Source organism: Zonotrichia leucophrys, chromosome 7 (assembly GCF_028769735.1).
Source record: "Zonotrichia leucophrys gambelii isolate GWCS_2022_RI chromosome 7, RI_Zleu_2.0, whole genome shotgun sequence".
Lineage (NCBI taxonomy): Eukaryota > Metazoa > Chordata > Aves > Passeriformes > Passerellidae > Zonotrichia > Zonotrichia leucophrys.
The window spans coordinates 10,947,706-10,969,442 of record NC_088177.1 but is presented as its reverse complement, the minus strand read 5'-3'; the positions used below and the strand labels follow the sequence as shown (position 1 = coordinate 10,969,442).

Below are 21,737 nucleotides of genomic sequence, written 5' to 3'. Positions count from 1 at the left end.
TTCAAGAATTGAATAAAATCTTGTAGTTTCTGCTATCCCACTTGAACCTCAGTGTTTCAATTTTGTAGCTTGGGAGTCAGGTGGTGATAAACTTATTCTGGTTTTTCATCTCCTTCTGTTGTAAGAAATTGTCGCAGGGAGATTGTACCAGCAATCTGTGGTTACTTTCAAAACTATATTTAAAATGTAAAAAAGTGCTTCAAGAAATGGAGAAACAAAATAATAGAACTGAAAACTATAAATAATCAGCTACAATCAATGCAAATTATCCCATGATTGTAGAAGATACAGTTGTGGAATTGTACAAAATCAACGTAAATAATGTTGCTTGTATGTTCAAGCCTGACATGAAACCTTAAATGGAGAATAATCAAATGTATTCAGACATTTTTTTTTCTTTCTTATGAACTATTTAGCATTTTTGTATGTGACTTGGGGGAAAAAAAGAATCTCAAAAATCTGATTCGTGTTTGAGTTACTGATAAATTTATCAAATGACACATTGGTGAGGTCTTTTTCCATCGGAGAGGAAGTCTGGATCACTTGATAAATGAAAGAGAAATAAAAATATGCTTTTTTTACTGTGTTTTTAAAGTTCACAGAATCATAGAAGAGTTTGGCTTTGAAGGGACCTTTAAAGGCCATTTAGTCCAACTCCCCCTACAATGAGCAGGGTAATCTTCAACTAGAAGAGGCTTAATTAGGGTCTTCTTCATCATTGACTGTGACAAAGGGGACAAAATGTACTCTTAATAGCAGTGTTTACTTAGCAGACAGAAGTAGAATAGAATTTAGTAGATGAAAATTGAATCTAAGGACATTCTGGGTTAGAAATAGAGTTGCTTTTTTAATAGAGAATGTAGTTAGGCATTTCACAAATGTACTGGCAGTTACAGCCAATCCTTCAGCCTTGAAAAAATGGACAATTTCTAAATAATGGGGGTTTTTAAAGCTGTGTCTGGCTCAAGTAGAAATTGAGTTCAGGGGAGTGCAGAGGCCTGGGTTTTATGTGGTCCAAAATCATTGACAGACTACGGACATTTTGGGTCTGGTTTCATGTTCTGCCTTGCTGAATCTGGAGCAATCAGACTTCATCCCACCTTCAGGCACTTTCAGCAGTTTCAGTTTCACTACTGGCACGTTTGTGCAGTCAGCCTGGCAGAAGCTCTTTCCTTTTCTGCTGTATCCACTTCCTGCAGTGCTGCAGATATTTCTGGTGGTTAACAGTGACAGATAACCAGCTTTATCACTGTTTGATAAAGTACTTATTGCTTACAAGTACAGTAATCAATTAATTAGCTCTTTATTATAAAGAATCCATTTCTCTGCAGTATTGACAAGCTGATAGCTTTGTACCTGCGTGTCACAGTACTCTTACAGCTTTGTTTTCATTATTTCTCATTATGTGGAGCTTGGGATAATGGTTACTGGCTGTCCTGAAATGGAGTCAGGATGATGAAGTGCCAAGGGGGGGAACATGGACGGCATCTGTAAGGCATAATTGCAAATAAATCAATAACTAATGGCCCCTGAATGTGTTTACCAGTTCATTGTAGTGATGTATGGACCTCTGCAAACCCTGGGTGCCTTATAACAGTTATTGAGATGATTACAGTGGGTACTTGGGCCCTGGCAGAAATTAGTGTATCCAGGCTACTGAGAATATAAACACAGTTTCTGAGCTTCTCAACAGTGCCTGAGAAGCAGAATAGTAATTTGAGGTAAAATAAAATTTGTTTGTTAATATTTGGAAAATTAATAAAAGAATGGCAAAATTTAGAACTTATTTGGACCTCTAGCATTTATGTTTGGATATTACTAGTGGTAGGAGAACCTTTGGGAGCAGGTATTGTTTTCTTGTTAAAAGTGCAGGTGAGATCATGTCAAAAGAAATCATTAAATAAAAGAGTTTTTCCACAGGCTTTCGCAGTACATGTTTTAGGAAAAAAATCAAAATTAATTCAGATGAGCTGTCCTCTGGAACATCTGTGGATGATTGGATAGTCTTGCATTGTTTGTACTGAGGTTTTCTTGGAGAAAATCAAGAAAGCATCTAGATTTTCTAGTTGATTCTATGGTAGGATACTTCTGTGGTAGAGAAAATTCACATTAATCACTATGAAAATTAAATATATATGTGTATATATAAAAAATACAATATTGCAACATATTTTGGAGTATGTCAGAAAACTGAAGTAACTTGATGTCTGTCATTTACTCAGCATTGCCTCTTTAACATGATGAATTGTGTGCTGCCTGTGCTGTGTAGCTTAAAATATTGCTGGTGTTTAATTGCACCATAATCAAAATTTAAATCTACAAAATAAAATTATAATTGTAAGAGGTCTATACTTTTTTGCACTGTTGTTTATTTTAACATTGATAATAAATGTGGTTGATTTTCAAACATAGGCCTTAAAAGGAAGGGATAGAGAACATCTTTGGGAATAGCACATGGTTATTTGTGACTTAGAAAACTGCCATGAAAATGGATTGCATGCCTCATATCATGATAATTTATTGCAGCTTTCTCATAGATGTTCTTTTACTTCTTGCAAAATGATCAAGCTGAGTTCTGTAGCAGTGTTTGCAGTTGTTTATGCTAGATAAGTTATATACATAGCTGTGTGTAGATCTCTATTGTATGAACATATTGGTTAATTAGCTGTGAGAGTGTAATGGTGCTCTGAAAAACAAACAGGAGCACGTTCTGTTGTTGCATTGTGGTGATGAGATGATGATGAGAATCAGGGTGACAAACTGGAAATTACTACCAGTAAAATAGAACTGGATTTATTCTTTCACATGTGATGAACTTGTATTCATAACTGCTGTTAATGGTAAGCAGAAGGAGATATTTAAAATCTGGGCATATCAGTGCTGGTATAGACTTTGTATCTTAGAGTTGTAATAATTTTAAACTAAGAAATTAATTTCAATTGCGTGTATTAAACTCAATTCCACCATGAGGGAGTAGTAAATGAAAATTTGGATGATCATTATATCTCTTTCTTGAGACTGTAACTGAACTTAGCACTCAGAATTACTGTATATTTCTGTTCTGGAATAATTTACTGTGACTCTTCACTCACCTTGTTGACTCTGCAGAGACTGTTGGTTATGCAATTTGCTGTGATAGAGAAGAGTAATCAAAAGAAGGGGTTAAAATACATTTGATGATGTAGCTGGGATGGTAGAGGTGTTGGAAGAAGGCTGCATGGGGTATTTCTGTCCAGCACAGATTTCCTTTTGAACACAGAACAGGTCCTCAAGTGTGGCATTCACATTCTCTGAAAAATCCCTTCGCCCAGGGTTTTTCTCCTGGGAAGCTGAGAAGCCTCAGGGAAAAGGAAAACAATTCTTATCTCATTTGCTTCTCCTGTGTTGTGCTCATGTGGAATGTGTCTGGAGATTGTTTCATTGGATTGTTTTTGGTGTGAATTGTTTTCACACCAGAAACACTCAATGGCCACACTCAATGGCCAGTCAGGGCCAAGCTGTGTCAGGACTCTGGAAAGAGTCAGGAGTTTTCATTATTACCTTTTTAGCATTTAGTAAGTGTCCTTTCTGTATTCTTTAGTATAGCACAGTATAGCATTCTTTAATATATTATAGTATAATAAAGTAATAAATTAGCCTTCTGAGAACATGGAGTCAGATCCATAATTCCTGTCTTTATTGAGGCACTCTGCAAATACAATACTCAGGGAATGTTGGAGGTTTTTTAAGGATTTTTCCTTCTCTGGAGAAATTATCCAGAAATCTCATCCTTATATAGCTTGAGTCATCCACTCAGTGTGGGTGCAGAGCATCTTAAGCCTAGTCCTTGTTCTGTGGTCAGTCTTGAGCAAGACTCAAGGAGCTGTTTTGTGCTTCTCTGGTCAGTCCCAGAATGGTTTGAGTTGGAAGGGACCTTAAAGCTCATCTCATTCCATGCCCTGCCATGGTCAGGAACACCTTCTGCTAGACCAGGGGGCTCCAAGTCCCATCCAGGCTGGCCTTGGACCCTTCCAGCCTTGTCCTGTGGCTCCCAGCTCCCCAGTGCACAGACCATGTTCCAGTCTCCACACTGGGGTGTCCTGCTCATCCTTAGCATCAGCCACAGCTGCGTGGCTTTCAGCTGAGAAATGTGATTTACTTGGGCATTGGAGAGGAAGTTTAGCAGAAGCTAAAACAGTAGTTTTATTTCTGTAGTGTTGGGCAGTATGCTTGGCACAGAGTAATTTTGCATTTTATACTGTTACTTTCTGAAATAGTGGTGATAAAGTTAAACAAGCCCTGGTGCTGAAGACTGGAAGAAAGCTATTGCATTTTAGTGATGGATCTTTCTATAATTGCTCTCTTCTTACTTTTTCAAACCTCTCTGATTATTAATCATATCTGGCTAATCAAATCTGGTTTTAATAGCTGCAGTAAAAGAAACAAAACCAGTGAAGTGCAGGAGCTTGAAGTTTATCCTTTTGATAGTAGAAAATAATTGCAGTATATTTATCAATGAGTGCTAATGAGAGCTCTAGTCCAAAAGTGATGGAGTGTCTGTGGCATGGTTAGACATTGAGTAGTGGAGCTTTCTAGTTTTTTATTGCAGAGGCAATGGCTCGACTTGATGTGACAGAGCCTTAAAACTGACATTGTCAGGAGCAATTTCAAGTGCAAATTTACTGTTAGCACCAGTTCACAAACTGTCTGAAGAGCTACACTAGCCCTGAATTTGAAGACTGAACCAGTTTTACCATTGCTTTTTTAATTAATCTGGCTTTTACTGCCTATTACAGAGTATCTTCATGTTTATTTTATTAAAAAAGGAAAAAATGTCAGCATTATAAACTGAATAAGGAGGAGTTATGTGGCCACAACCTTTGTAGCTGAGTTTTATGGTTTTTATTAGCAAGCCAAGCAAGATGGAGCAGGCAGTAAAAGTTTTACTACACTCTCCTGCTATTGCTTTCAACTTATTTTCCTTACATTTCAGATGTTTATAAAATAATTGTGGTCATGATTAGCATAGTAAAATAATGTGCAAATGTGTTGTAGTGTGGTTACTATAGACACTGGAGCATTTTGAAATTGAGTTGTTTCAGTATTAATTGTACAAAAGTGCCTGCTGACTATTTCATTGCTGCATTATGCTCAGTGGGTGCACTAAATACCTTCATTTCTTTATACACTGCTAGAAAAGGATATCCTGTCCCTTCAATTACAAAAATATGAAAACAAAGTATAATCATGCTCAGCTACTATATTAGATGTCAATTTTTTGTCACTCTTGCAGTAAAGCTTTTTAATATTAGTTTAACACTTTCCTGCTTAACATTTGGTTCCTTCTGAATCTGCCTACCTGTAGTGCTGCAAAACTGAGCTCCTCAGAGAACAGACTGTCAGGATTTTCTTCATGGGAAGCAGGGAAACAGGAACAGATTTGAATCTTTCTTCATTTACTTTGAAACTTTAACCAATTTTAAGTGTAGCCAACAAGAAGTAAAATGGGGTTTGAAAATCTTATACTCTAGTTTGCTGTTTAAGTGTTTTTGCTTATTTGATATATTTTTTTTTTGATGGTCAGGGAAGCGAGTTTCATTCATTGTCAGCAATTGCAGCCAAGAGTATTTTCATTCTTATTTATATGTTTCTTTTTTAAGAATATTTTGTTTATGTGCACATTTTGAATTTCTGGATTCTTAGCAATCCTTAAATTGTTTTGAAAGTTGGGACCAAAAATGAGTGTAAAACTCAAGCCCTGTTGTGAAAACTATAATGTAATAAGTAGCTTCTGAGTACACCTACTGGTTTCCATGAGACTGCTTTGGTATTTAAAAAATAAAATATGGAAATTTCAATATCTTGAATCAGGTTTAAAATGAAAATAGACAAAATATGTTCTCCATAATGTAAGTGTATCAGATTTATCAGGAAAAAGAAGTGAACAATTATTAAAATTCTCTGTAACTTTGAATAAAAAGAGAATTTCTATGGTATGTCAGTATAGCTATCAGTGATTAGTTCAGGACTCATTTTGAGTACAGACAACCAGAGACAATGCTGATTCTTGGGTGAGAATTGAGAATAGAATATTTCCTTGAAAATATCTAGTCTTAACTAAAGTTAGACTGTCTTGCTGCGTCCTGGACATAGACAGTAGCTGTGCCCTAAGAAGAACTAAATTTTCATTACTTCACATTTCTGAAAGGTTATATACTATTTGCTTTTTAAATGGAATGTATGGATCCAGCAGCACCTGTGACTGTGCTCCTTGTGCATGTCTGAAGTGCAGTCTTAGAATGACCTTGACAGCTTTCAAATTGGAACTGCTGATGATAATGGTCATTAATTTTTGCAAGAAGAAAAGGTTGCACCTACTCCTCCCTCACTGAAAGGCAGTGATCACTAATTTGCTGTCTGATGGGCTTTGCCTCACTTAAGACCACTCTATTTTCTGTCAGAATTAAAGTAGCAAGGTTTGAGCTTGTTCCTGGTTACACAGTGAAGGTGCTTCCTCAATTGACTTCAATTTTTAACATCTGAGTAAGGAGAAACTCAACACTACCTGTAATAATGATATAGACAAGGCCAAGCTGTGATTTAGACAAACTGATTTGGATGTTTTCTATTAAACTCTACTACATTTTTCTCAGCTCTGAGATGATTTAGTTCAGTTCCACTTATCTATTCATTGCCTTCTGTATGTTTTGACAAATGAGTCTCTTGTGTCTTTCTGGAGGAAAAGGAAGCTGTAGACTTGCTCTGAAGAGCCCTGCTGTTGGAAGAGTAAAGGCAGTCTTACTGGAAAAATTCAGGGCAGAAAAGAGATATTTCTAATAGCTTTAAGGGTAAATTTTCTTAATTGCATGACTTTGCATCAAGACAAGGCTTTTTATCTTAAAAGGGGAAATTAGGATATGGTTTGAGACTCAGAAGAGATGAGTTCAGTTTACAAGCTGTGCGGGGTAAATCACTGAATCCTCTTATGGTTCAGGCTCTTAAACTAAAAGGGAAAAAAAAAGCAACTAAAAAATCCCAAACAGACAAAAGAATGGCAAGCTCTTCTCTTCTGGATTGTTTTTTATACGTGAACCTGTGAGGTCTTAAGGCATGAAATGCCTTTATGACTTCACACAATCCTGACTTCTGTAGCCTTCTGTCTTCTGATATTTAATCAGCTGTGGAAATACTGTGTGTAAATGGCTCAAGAGTCTTGGCAACTTTTAGTGAGGGGCTGATTGTTGCACCTATGACTTTAGGTAAGAGAGAGAGTGTACTGTGGAAGGGACAGGTACCATTTACCCTTGTCAGTGACTGAGGACAGGCATTCAGGGGTTTTGGTTCATAGAGATTCTTCCTAGGACACTCTTTTGAATGTTCTGTCCCTTGCCTTTGGTGACAGTAAAAGGGTGTTTAATGTCAAGGCAGGAAGTGCATTAATTCCTATTTTATATGGATGTGAGAGAGAAGCTTGGTAGGTTTTTATTTTTGTCACAGTACAAATGTCTTGTAGCTAGCAGATAAAGGAGTGAACAGAACCACAGTGTATTGCTTTGGCTCCTTAGCACTCAGGATGTTCTCCTGAATTTTGGCTTGCACATGGCCCTTGCCCATGCTGAAGGAACATCAGAGTTTGCAGTTAATGCCTGTAAAAGTTTCACAAGCCTTTTAATGCAAGGTCTCAACTTGTGTAATGGAGTCTCTTTTACCATTAGGATTTAGCAATTGGAAATAGTAGAATAAGGATTAAATAATGAAACTTGATTGGCAAAATTTATCAGGGGAGAGGAGATCTCTTCATGCAAGCATTATTGAACAGTTAGTACTATTGTAGCAAGGTTTTAGGAATAAAATACCCCATTTATTCCACAGTGAGAAATATTTGTGTCTGGGGAAAAAAGTCACACTGTGACTTTTACCTGCTGGGGAGCTACTGAAATCAGCATTTCATCTGGCCATAACAAGTGATCCCACTGTTCATGCCAGTGGAACCATAGGTATGAATTATCTCAGCAGAGGGCAAATCTCCTGCTCTAGTAGAATACAGGATTAGCACTGCAAAGGGTGCGAAGGCTCCAGTTTCAGAAATATTTCAGATCCTTACAATGGAGTTACAAAAATCCCCAATATTTTTATATTATTCTCTTTTTACTGTACTTTTAAATGTTACAGCAATCATTTACAGCACTATCTCCTGAAGCAGTATCTGGGGATTTCCTTCTACTGAAAAATGCAAGACTTTCTGTCACTTCTATTCAGAGAGCCTTGCCTTTCCTGGGCTTGTTTCACTCTGAAATGAGGAAGTCTGGTAGCATTTACTAATTGGTTGTGTTCCAGAAAGTGAATGAGAACAATTTGCAAAAAGCATACTGATTTTATGCCTTTGTTTTGTTATAATCAGAGTTATTCAAATTTGTAAACCTTGAAAGGTAGAACTTTGTAAGACAAGGAGTACAGAAAGCTTCCAAGAGTTGCACAGAGGTACTGACACATGTTGGGACTATATTTACCTTTAGGTAATATCTTAACTCAGTTTAGTGTGTGTATAATAAATACTGCAGACTTATTGTAATTGTTCCTACATTTGGAAAATCTATGGATTTTTCTTGAACTGGATTCAGAGATCTTCAAGAATATTATGGTTGAGACACAGTCAGAACTTGATATGCAGTTGTATAAAAATGTGGAACTTTAGCCAAAACCACATTCCTAGCTGGATTAACAATGCCAGATTACTTTATTCTTTATGTACTTGTACTTGACATATTTATTTCCTAATTCTGAACATTGCAGATTTATTACTTTTGGTTTTTTTGCAAAAGTAGGTATCTTGCTAGTATCTGTGTTAAGCAAAGGATGACTTTGCTCATTTACTTTCCACTGATGCTTCAGGTTTTAGCTTTTCTATTTTTCAAATTCTGTGCTGCTTTAGTGTGTGGGTGTGAGCTTCATATTAAGGGATGGTGAGCTCTCTGCACAGAGCAGGGAGACAAAACAATTCCTTCTCTAGCTGGGGACCAAGGACAACCAATCCAAATCTCAGGCCCAAGAGCACAAACAACATGAACCGAAGAGAGAAAAACAAGGATGGGACTTCATGGGCTAAAGCTGTAATTGGATAGTTAAACTCCAAAATGCAAATGGACTAGAACTGATAAAAGTGACAGACCCCGTGACCAGGTGTCCATTTTGTGACCATTTTGGTTCATCTTGGGTGCAGCCCTGGCTGGAGTCTTGTGCTGCCCAAGGTGGATCCATTGAGGCCTTTTAATAAATCCCTGCTTTATTCTTTAACTCTGTCTGGCCTCTGCTCTAGGTCAGCCTTCACAAGGCATCACCATGATTTCCAGATTCTGTCTTTCTCCCCAGTCAGAGAATTGATTGAGAATTGTCTGATATTAGTCCATAATGAAAGTCCCTACTGCTCCATGGATTTTGGAGTGCTTTTGTTAGGCTGTGCCTGTGATTGAAGCCACAGTCCACTGAGAAATATCTTCCAGGTCTTGGATCTGGAATGGATGTGCTCAGACTGATCATGAAGTCATTAGCTTAGTGATCTTCATAAGTTTGGCTTGGATTAATACACCCTTGTAGGACAGGGTGTGGAGCTTCTGAAACTGAAGACAAACAGATATTCTTGTGCTGCTTTGTAGTTGTGAAATTTGCTTTATGCTCACTGCTGCAAATTATCAGCAAACAGGATGGCTGCTATCGAGTTTAGTGCAAACAAATACTAAAAAGACTTAGTGGTTATCCCTGCTGTGTGTGTGTGCTTTCAGATTAAAACACAGTGATTTTATTCCCTCCTTAATCTTAGTGTTTGATGGGCATTTTAAAGAGTACAGTGATTTCAGTCTCCTTTAAAGCTGCTCACAGCAGGATGTTTTAAAATGTTGCAGGTCTTCAGCAAACTCTGGTGTCTTGGAAAGTGGTTTTGTAATGGCTGGTGCAGTCCTTAAAATATATTGTGCACAGTTACCCTTGTTACATTCTTTAATGACAATCTATTTTTAATAAAGCTATTTAGCTTGGTTAATTAGAGCTAGTAGTAAATCTCCTAGTCTGCTGATTAATCTTAGGAAATACCTTAAACCACAGCAATGGAAAATGAGGCTGTAAATTAGCTACACATATTTTGACTTTTTATTGGCATTATATTTATAAAAAAAGTCTTTTGAAGAATACAGCAGCTTTGCCTCTGGATGCAGCTCATGGAGCTAACCTCCCATGGAAAACAGGGATAGAAAACAAATAGGCCATGGAAAAATGAAAAATAACCCATGCTTTTAATCTTACTGAGGGGTTTGATGTAAACCTTCCTACCCAGTGTTTTATGTCAGGCCAGTTATCTTAAATAGTGGGAATATATGTAGAAAATTAATTATTAGTGTTCAATTGTTCTGCCTGCAGTCATCTTTACCAGTATGTATCAAAATTAATAAAATCAAGATAAAAGTGATGTAAAAATTATGAAAATTGAATAGAAGAGGAAAAAGAGTGGAAAAATAAGATAAATTTGTTTTTTTTTTCAAAATAGTAATATAGATAGATACATTGTGTGAAGTTATGCAGCATTTCTGGGAATTGATAATTTTGTTTTTCCGCAGGATTCAGAGTTCCCTGCTGATGCTGAAGGAACCCTGTCCTTTGAGCATGCTAAAGAACAGACTCAGCCCCAGAAATCTGGACAGTATCAGCTGAGCAGCATTTTGAAGGTGCACGACCTCGCAGTGAGCTGGTAGGAACCCTGAGCAGTACATTAATTTTATTATGTACATGCGGAGTTTTATTTTTCAACAGGTCATTGAGAAACGTTTAGTGTAAGTAAATATCTGAAAAATTACTGGCAGCACTCAGGGGACTTCCTCTCTGAAGGATGACACAGTGGGAAAACTGATCATGAAATGCAGTGGGAGTGTAAGTACAGTAAAACACCTGGGCACAACTTTACAGACTGAGATTTATCTTTTATGTAGGAAGAGTGGGATTTGGTTAGTAGGTAAAAAAACAGAAACCAGAAATGACTGTAAACTCTGGTTCCACAAAACTGAATTATAGCGCTGAATATTTTTGCAATTTGTATTTAATTGTAGTTTATACCTCTGGGTCAAAAATCGGAAGAGTTTAAATTTAGATTGGCTTGTAAGCAATGACAATTCAGTCTGCCTTTACTTGTAGAGAAAGCCAGGTTTCAGTTGCAAAGTATCTCTGAATCTAGAAGGATTTAATATGTAATTAAAAGTCTTCAAAGCTCTGGTATAACAAAGTTTTTCCATTATTTTGCAGCTGAACAGCAGCAGGTAAATATGGTCATGTAAGCCTATTTCTTGTTTTCTTTGTCTTTCTTGAATGATATTTTTATATCATTTCTGTAGATCACTCTATCCAGTGTTTGTAGTTATTGCTAGCAGAGATACTTCATGTGCTGAGAAATTGTAAGTATTCTTTGCAATTCATAACTGGATATCACACATTAAGGATACAGTGCCACTTCAGCAAGCAATTTTCTAAAATAAAAATAAACTGGATGTCCTTAAACTTGTTTGGAAACACTTTAAAACTTGCTTGGAGAAACAACAACTATACTGAAAGAAACCTGCCAGAGAGGATGTGGATTTAATTTTATGTAGTGCAAATATGATGTTGACTTTCATGTAAATAATGTTCCTTTAAAGAGAGTCTGGGATAATGCTCTGAAATAACTGAAATGCTTCTTTAAAAAAATGTGATCATATAAAATAAGGTAAAGAACAAAAGAATTGTAGGATGTGCTTGAAAAAATGTAAACAAGGCAACTGAACCTTTTCCATTTGCTTAAAAAAAGCCTCTGCGTACATTGAAGGGGGTGTAGTTACTACATGTGTATCTATATCTAAAAAAAGCACTTAAAACATTTAAATTAACAAAAATTATTTCCTATATGAATACTGCTACTTAAAATCAGCCTTTGCAAGTGCTGGAAAAGAGAGACTCTCTTGTTTTTCTTGGTAGAGCTAAAGGCTCTATAGCAGCCTGCTTTGCCTTTTTTTGACAGTGTTTCCTACAGTAATTTTTTGAACACCTTCCTCAATTTCAAGCAAATTTGACATAGGAATAACAGACTCAGCAAGTCCTGAGGCTCCCAGGACTGTTCCAAGAGATCAGATCTCTGTTGAAGAAAGGGTCACTTTTAGGATCCTGTTGGCTGCAGGTGGCTGAGAACTCAGAGAAAAGAGAAGTTGTAAATTTTTGGGGTAAGAGCTGCAAATGGAGCTCATACCTTATTAAATGCTATAGGATCCAATCCCATGGCACACAGGTATTGCACACAGAGCTTGGGTTTTTAGTTTGGCACAGCAGTTATTCAGTTCTGAATCTAGTTTTCCAAGAGGTTATTAAATGCATAAATCAATATTTTTCAGAGAAGAATGACTTAGATTAAATTATTTGTGTAGGGAATTAAATAAAAATAGCCCATCTAAAGAAATTCCAAACATTCACTAAATGTTTTTCTAGTAATTATGATTGTATATCTGATTTTACAGACACAAGGGGAAATTCGTATGCACTAGATGAAAATTAAGTTTTTCTTGTAGTTCATAGGATAGATGGAAAACATTCTGTTGACTTATGAGACCAGATTTTTATCACCAGAACCAGTATATCAAAAGGGTAGAACAGAATTTGGTTTGTGTATGGGTGTTACTGGGTTCTTCTACATTTCCATAGAAACTGGAGCACCTGCAAATCCAAATTCACAGTTTGCACAAGCTCACATACATTAGTTCTTCAGACCTTCATCAGTATTCATTGAAATGCATCTTAGTGAAAGGGGAGGAGAAATCCCTTGGGAAACCATGTTTATTTGCTGCTAAGCTGAATGATTCCCACATCTCAAATCATCTCACAGGCATTCCTTTTCTCCATTAAATTCACATTGCTCCAGTGTCCTTTTAAATATCCTGGTGAATCTTACTGTGCCTACAAGGACTGTACTAAGATCTACAGTGAATAAAGGATCTTCCTTAATCTTGTCCACTTTCTCCTCACTGGCTTTCTGCATCTTTGCTTGAAGTTTTTATATTGTTTCCCACAAAAATTACCTCTGCAGTCACCACATGCAATGCTGCATCTGGCATTTTTAATGTTTAGCACAGCGTTGGAAACCAGGAAAATGCCAGGAATTATGGTGGAGAGATGGCTACCCAAGAGGAAACTGAAAAATAAGCAGTAATCATCTAGGCTGTTTTGGTAATTTTTAAGATGTCATGTCTTCCTTTTCTTTTTCTTTTTCTTTTTCTTTTTCTTTTTCTTTTTCTTTTTCTTTTTCTTTTTCTTTTTCTTTTTCTTTTTCTTTTTCTTTTCTTTTTCTTTTTCTTTTTTTTCTTTTTCTTTTTCTTTTTTTTCTTTTTCCTTTTTCTTTTCCCCCCTTTTTCCCCCTTTTCCTCTTTTCCCCCTTTTCTCTTTCCCCATTCCCTTTCCCATTCCTGTTTCCCTTAGAGACTTTGTGATTCTATATTTTAAATGGATATTTTACCTACTAGTGTACAGGCATAAATAGGAAATGTATATTGTTCTCATTTACATGTAACCTGATGTTCTCAAATCCTTTATCCTTATTTGACATTTTGTAAAATAAAAAGATAGAAAATTGTTCTAGTAAGCACAATGCTTCCTAGAGCAATGCTCTAATGCTCTGCCTAGGCACAGTAAAAATAGGAAGGTGGAGATAATAGTAAAGAAAAGCAAATACAAAATGTTTAGTGATTATCTCACATTTCCTGATTGGCCCAGGAAATAAAGATAACTTTTCAATTGGGTCTAATTCATCATTATATCTTACTAGACTGGTTTCCCCTATTTTTATCAGTAGATTCCAGAGAAGATTTTAAAAATTTATCTCCTTGGGAACCATGCAAATTAACTTGTGGCATAAAATTGTGTAACTGAAATTAAAGGTACAGTCTTGTAGAGCCTTGTGCCAAGAGATGAAAGTAGGAAAGCACTGCAGAACCCTGGAATCTTTTCAGAGGAAAGGAGTTCACATTTCCCACTTTTTCTCCTTAACAGCTGAGCACATATATGCACACAGATGCACATCCACATCACACAGAGAAACCAGCTATGCAGGGCAAAGAATCTTTTGAGTGTTGGCATGAGGAAATTCTTTGGAATTAGATTATATCCTGAAGTTCTGCTGCAGAATGGGAGCTGTTGGTGTGCACTGACTTTGAGAGTTCCACATGCACTAGATAAAAGTGAAGTTTTCCATTTGCTTGGTAAGGTGGGGAGGCACAGGGATTTTCACACACAGTGTGTGTGTTAATTTAAATATGTTTTAAGTGGGTTTTTTTCACATACAGTGTGTGAAGAACAAGGTGTTTTGTTCTGTTGGTCAGATGTCACACTTGCTCTGGACTATGTTTTGGTCCTTTCTAGACATAACTGCCTGTTTTCTTTTTCATTCTCAGACTTTGGCTTTCTCAGAGTTCTAGAGTTAAGTAAGATCTACTTGTGGGAAGAGCAGGACATTGAAATTGTGTTGTGTGTAAACAAAGTAGCAGAAGTAGCACAGCTGATTTTTAAGCAAACATCTTGGTGGTTCTTTTTGATGCCGCTCCTCTTTGCCAAGAGCTCTGCATGAACATCTCAGAGCAGCTTTGCCATGGTCTGTCTTGTCACTACCCTTGATTTCCTTCCCTGTGATGCCTGCAGAGTTCTGACAACAGCCACCCTGATGGTTTGCTGAGACTGCTGCCTGTCAGGCTGACAAATGTTGGCTCCTTTTTTCCTGTGTTCTGCCCATTTGTTTCCATCTCCCTGTTGCCTTAGAGCTGGGGAAGTAATGTCATTTTCTTCTCTCTCTGAACAATGCCAAGCAAAATTGGGTCTGTCTACCAAGAGGTGATCAGTCATATGGATCTTTGTGTCCTTGTGTAACACAAGGTAGGAAAGAGGGTTCCAAGTCCAAAATCCATGAGGAAATTTCCTGTTGAAGAGTTTACTGAGGTAAAAAAAAATCCTTACTAATTATTTAAACCCTCTTCTTGCCTCCTAGGGCATTAGGAAAGATATTTTTAAAATTAAATTACATTTTTCCATTAACAGTAAAACTTTTTAATTGTGCCATCATATGCTGATTTCTTGCATGAGTAGCCAGAGTGAATTGGAGATTTGCATTAGCAACATGAGCTGCTGCTTAATTTTCCTACAGAAATTATACCTGCTTTTAAAGGAATATTACATACAGGCATCTCTCATGTGAGGAAAATCAGAGAGAGCTGGGGCTGCTCAGCCAGGAGAAAAGAGAGCTCAGGGGCAGATCTCATCCATCAGTGTGCACAGATATTGAAGGGAGGGTGCTGAAAGGTGCCCATAAACACACACATTAGTATGTATAAATTCAATTAAGTCTAATAATACTCACAAGTGTATTTATGCTGTTAATTTTCACATCTGCTGAAGAAGGGTAGAGTTGCAGAATTGGATTTTTATGTGTGCTGAAATATTCAAAGACTCAATTTAGCCTCTTTTGAACTATTCAAATTGTGTGTCTTTTCAAAAACAAAAGCAATATGAGTGGAAGCCTGGGTTAATCTTCATCTCCTTGTATATATGACAAGAAATCCCCGATTCTCATGTTTTATTTTCATCTCTCCATTTGATCAGCCTTTGAATATAGTTAAGAGAGGAGTGTTAGAGCTGGTTAAATGTAAAATTAACAAGTCACTTAGTGCATTTTCCATGGCACAAGGGACAAAACCCAGCAGCTCAGCTTGGATCACTCTGACAGATCAGTCTGTACACTTGCAGTAAGGGTTTTTCATGATGTTTTAAACATTTAACTTTCCCAGATAAACCTGTCAAGTCTTTTAGCATCAAATTAATGTTGTTAATAAATTTTATATCTCTCTCTCTTTGCCATATAGCAAATTCAAGTTCTTTCCTTTGAAAAATTCTTGCAATTAATGCTTTTTTTCTCCCATGACTGGCCTTTATGAGTAGTATGAATGTGTGTTTAAACTGCACATGAAGTTCTTACCTTTCTGCAAAGAACAAGTGATAAATAACCCTAAAGCCTGCAAGTGTGGGTACACTCCACATCACTTACAGAGGTTGGGAAGAATATTTGTGTGTGGTGATTGTGAGGTCCCCAGGACGAGGTGAGATTTGACAATCTGACTCCGAGTTCTCAGAGGGCTGATATATTATTATATATTATTATATTATACAATATTATGCAATATTATATTGTATTGTATTATATTATCATGTCATATCATAGATCATAGATAATATGTATTTTATTATAGAAATTATATACTAAAACTATACTAAGCTCTAGAGAAAGGATACATCAAATGGCTAGAAAAGAATGATAATGAAAGCTTGTGACTGACTCCTCAGAGTCCAACACAGCTGATGGTGATTGGTCATTAATTAATAACAATTCACATAGATCCAATTAAACATTCACCTGTTGGTAAAGAATCTTCAGGCCACATTCCCAAGGAATCAGATAAATTATTGTTTTCATTCTTTTTTGAGGCTTCTCAGATTCCCAGGAGAAGAAATCCTGGCAAAGGGATTTTTCCTAAAATATCATGGTGACAATTTGTGTGTGCCCTGCCAGCCTCATGCATGTCCTTATGTGCCCAGCAGTCCTGTGAGACAGCATTATCCTCTTGTGAAATCATTCCTGCTAGATTGCCCAAGTGGAAGATCCAGAAATTAAATTCATGTCTTCCAAGTCACACTTGAGTGCTTTAACCCTCCATGGCAGAGTAGCACTGTTTTCTATACAAATTAAGTTAATTTCTGTCTGCATTAAGGCCCGTGTTGTAATGGAGGGATTGTTCCACAGACTTATTGTGCAGCTCTGCAACAGCTTGGACACAGTTTATGTGGAGGGAGCACTCAAGAGGAAAATGTCAGAAGCAGTTTAGCTCCCTGTAATGCAGTTTAATAGAGAGGAAAAGTGAGCTCTCCGTGAATAATCAGTGAGAACTGTGTGGCTCACACTTGGATAAGCTCTGGGAGGCCTTGCTGCCCTGGCAGGAGGAATGCAGAGCTCCGGGCTCCAACCCTCTCACCCTCCTTTGGAGCTTTGACCATCTAATACAGCAATCAGAGGGAAAGTGAATGGTTCCCTTGGCTCCACCTTTCCTAAATGTTCCTTTGTGGTGGTGTTCGCAGGGTTCTGAGGATGAGGGAAGAGATGAGAATGTTGACTCCATGTTTCAGAAGGCTGATTTATTATTTTATGATATATTAAAACTATACTAAAAGAATAGAAGAAAGGATTTCATCAGAAGGCTGGCTAAGAATGGAAAAGAATGATAACAAAGGCTTGTGACTGACTGAGACAGTCCGGACAGCTGGGCTGTGATTGGCCATTAATTAGAAACAACCACCTGAGACCAATCACAGACCCACCTGTTGCATTCCACAGCAGCAGATAACCATTGTTTACATTTTGTTCCTGAGGCCTCTCAGCTTCTCAGGAGAAAAAATCCTAAGGAAAGGATTTTTCATAAAACATGTCTGTGACATTCTTTCCTGTTCATCTCTATAGCTTTGGGCTCTCAGAGTCTTTAGAAGCCTTTTTGTTTCTCATTAGGTCTGACTGCAGCTCTGGCCACCAGGGATGGCTCCTGAGGGAAGGCCTTGGCTGGAACAGGCACTTGGAAACCATAGCAGCAATAATCTGAAGGACAATCTCAAGGCATGTTGTGTATCTTCTCTTTATGAGAAGAGCTGGGTACCTCTGTAATTTTATTAGTGAACAAACATCTTAACCAGAAAAAAAGGACTATTTTTAGGCAGGGTTAACAGAGGGAAAGAATATAATATAATATATTTTCTTTTTATTAGCTATCTTCATAGTTATTGAGCAGATTTTGCAGAAGAAGTGCTTGTTTGCAAAAGAAAAGATTGTAAAAAGATATGGTTATAACTTTATTGAGGCTCTTGTGTATTCTCCATAGAGCCAAGGGTGTGATGCCTGGCAACTGTCACTCTGCTAAATTGTTTGGCTTTTGCTGGTTCTTCCCCATAGTTTGTGGCCAGAAAAGGGCTGAATAGACTGGGTTAGTAATTTTCTGATAAGTATTTAACTGAAAGCAATCATCTTGTGGTGATCTGACTATTCTGGCTCCAAATGCACTAAAACCTCAATATTTAAAGGACATGAGAAATGCTCTCAGGTACAGGATGAGGCTGTTGGGGTGTCCTGGCAGGACTGGGGATTCCTGGTGGGTCTCTTCCAACTCAGGATATTCTATAATTCTGTAATTCCTTATGGAACAGATGTAATATATTAATAATAAAAGAAACAGTTTTGACACTTGTCACATGGGCTGATAGAGTAACCAAAGACAATTTAAAAATAAGTCACCTTATAAATATATCTCATAAAGTGTGAACAAGATGTTGAGATTTTCTTGAAGTGGAGTATACTTGTGAACTTTAAAAGGATACTAATTAGCAGGAGGGGATTCATATAATGTGATCTTTTTTCTTTAAAAAAGAGAAATGCTAAACTTTAGGATTTCTAGAAGGTGACTAATATGTGTCATGACACTTCTTTCACTTTGATACAATTCTAAATAATTATCCACAAGATCCTCATTGAAGTTGCAATACTGAATTTTTCTTGTGAACTTAAAATCCATTTGAATTTTCATTATATATTTAAAACCCATTCTGAACTACTATTTGTCAAGAAACAAATACTTTGTTTAGGATGGTTAGAAGTTTTGTTTTGATTTCATACACACCAATTTTTACATTTTCTGGTACTTGGCAATGAATTTTTCCATGTAAAGAAATACATATCTTTGGGAAAAGTGATTTTTTAAAAAAAGTTGAGTTTGTAGTGTTTGAGTTTGTAGTCATAAAAAGATATGTGTACAGTTAGCCCATGGATGAGTGGTTTGTTTTCTGGGAAAGTCCATTGTAGACTGATTTTCCTGAGAATCAGAGTGTTCAGGAATAATATATTGTGGTAGAAAGAAAGGAAGAGGAACATAATAAAAATATAAGATAAGGCCAAATAAAAATATATTCTAAATAGAAGTAACTTACATAAATACAAGAATAATGCATAATGTTCAAAAGTCATCAGAGGGAGTATGTAGGATTGCTCTTGCTGTGCTTTAATGAGGAATTTTACTTGCCAAAGCATTTAATACCTTGCAATTAATGCCATTAAGCACTTTTCATTCTTTGATGCTATCCTGTAGAAATTGTAAACTGATTTATTAATGCTTGTGGTCTTCCCTTATTCTCAGTCTGACCTATGAAAAGTTATGCATGTATTACAAACCTGGTGTTCTAATGATTCTGTGCTGGCTGGAGTAATAGAACCTGAAATCACTGCCACTCATTTGTAGAACAGTTCCATAAGCCAAATGTAAAATCACTGAGGGTTTAGGGTATTTATGGTTGCAGAGATTTAGAGATACAGCACTAACACAGAGATGCATAAAAGTGGCAGTTTCCATTTGTGTACCTCTATTTCCTAATCCCTGTGGCTTGGGAAATCTCCTATCAGTGCTTTATCTTACAGGATGTTAATAGCTGTAGTTTTTTAAAAAATCTTCTGTAGATTTTTTTCTATCTAGATATTTTTATGTGAGATTTTCAGTAATTAAAATGAGCATAGTACTTGAACTATAGTAGCTGCAGTGTCTCTGAAGGAAAGCAAGATAAATATAAGAAATTTCAAGAAGAAAGTAGGTGTATTTACTCTTGTTTGAGTGAGTAACTACATATCTGTCCAGAAGGAAAAGAATTATTAGATTTTGGGCAGACTTGCTGCGTTGTTGAATAAAAGTTCCTAAGTACAAAAGAGCAATAAGGAGAAATACCTGTGAAAACTACAAGAGTGATACCAACCATTCTGATTTCAAAATTTCCTTCATGGTAAATTCTGAAAACATCAGTGTTGACACACTTGGAGCTATGCACCCAGTAAGATTGACAGAAAAAATAAAACTTGAACTCAGTCTGAGAGGTGAAGTTTTCAAAATGCTTAAAAGCATGTTCAAGTCTCGTGGGAAGAGAGTGAATTCCTGTGGGTTTCGCCTGAAATGTTGAAGCTGAATTTTAGAGGTTTGTTGGCCTGTTCACACCACAATTCCCTCCATGTTCCTCTACTTGTGATTTCAGTTCCTAATGTTTCAGAAGGATCTCCCTGGAGAATTTCCAGCACAAAAAACCTTCCAAACAGAATTGGGCAAGAATTCAAGTAGAGAATCCTGTATATTCTGAGTGCTTGGCCAATGTCTGCCTTACTTTAAAACACTTTTCAGCAGCTTCACTTCTGTAGCTGATGCCCATTTTTCTAGAAGTATTTTAGGCCAGAATACCTATTTCTTGCCACAGTCAGCAGAACTTGGAATGGCCTACCAGTACCAGGAATTCAGTGATAGACTTTTAACCCTTGGTTTTGATGGAGATGGCATAAAATCCAGGGGCTGGGCATTGTCTGCAGTGGTGCTTGTGTTCTATTCCCCCTGGATGCCAGGAGGAGGATGTGTCCTTGTGCTGGAACAAGTCCTTAGGAGCTGCTGGAAGATGCATTGTAGTGGTGAGTTGTGGTTATGGATTTATTTACTGGATAGACTTTAATAGCTGCTGTTATGATTAGTTGGGACTGGTGAGCAGCATCATTAGATCACAACTGGTTTGTGTTTTTTTTGTTCTGTGCAGATCAGATAAGGAGTAAGAGATCCCTAGCTAGGGATCTGGGATCTGTGAAAGGGAGCAGATGTATGGCAGCAATAATCTTACTTGAATATTTTCACTAATGCTCAAATGTTCAGGGGCTGTGCTTGACTTGAGGGACAAACTTTCTGTATCATTTAAGTGCCCAAATTCTAATTCAGATCCAGCATTCAGCAGCTACTCTGCAGGTGTATAAACAAACATCCATATTGCAGAAGAGACCAATTCTCCTATGGAGACTCAGACAAAATGACTACATTTCCCTGGGGATGCTCAGCACATTCTGAAAACTTCATTCCAATTGTAGATGTTGCTAAGACTTGAAAATCTGTGGAGTTTTTAGTTCAGTCTTAAGCTAAATCATTAAATTCGTATTAACATTTTTCTATCAAAGTAGGACAGATAAGGTGAGTAACAAACTGCTTCTGTCAAATGAGACAAAAGACTGTCTTGATTTTGATTTCTCACTAATTGATACTAAATGGTAGAATAGTACTTGTCAGCTTTTCTTGAATCTCTTTCTTTCCTTGTTTCAAACCAATTAGATTTATAACTCTTATAATCAGAACAGAACTGATGGAGATTTCAGTTTCTGGGCCCTGGGATGTAAATGTTGGCATTTCAAATAACAATGTCACCCAGGTGAATGTTTGTCTAGGACTGTGATCATCCTTGTTTCCTTTTGAGAGCTCATAATCATGGAAGTTAATGGACTGCAACACTGGAAACTGTTTCTACATTTATCAGGGCTATTTCGTGACTGAACTTCTGTTGATATTTATTTGTTTGGGTTTGTTTCTTCCCTTAAAAATAAAGCCATCTGTGTGTGAAATGGCATGTTTTAGGCACAGTGTCCAAAACAAAACATGTTTGTTTTATTAAAATTTATGGATTATAGTTTTTCATATAGCTGCAGACAGTGTTTTTTATCTTGCTTTATTTTTGTACTTTGATTTTAAAATTCATTCAGAAATAGAGGTTATTTTGAATATTCTCCATTAATTTCTTGTATTAAAATGAGCAAGATTGTGCTTTGCTAGAAAGGGAGC

At 36.8% G+C, this 21,737-nt stretch overlaps 1 protein-coding gene across 1 annotated transcript in view; it reads left to right on the top strand.

Moving 5' to 3' along the window:
* SPAG16 (sperm associated antigen 16) overlaps positions 1-21,737 on the top strand; it is a 374,208-nt gene that overhangs the window by 44,831 nt on the left and 307,640 nt on the right. The window contains exon 10 of the mRNA XM_064718863.1: positions 10,587-10,717. Coding sequence (XP_064574933.1) covers positions 10,587-10,717 — 131 coding nt within the window. The remainder of the gene's footprint in view (positions 1-10,586; positions 10,718-21,737) is intronic.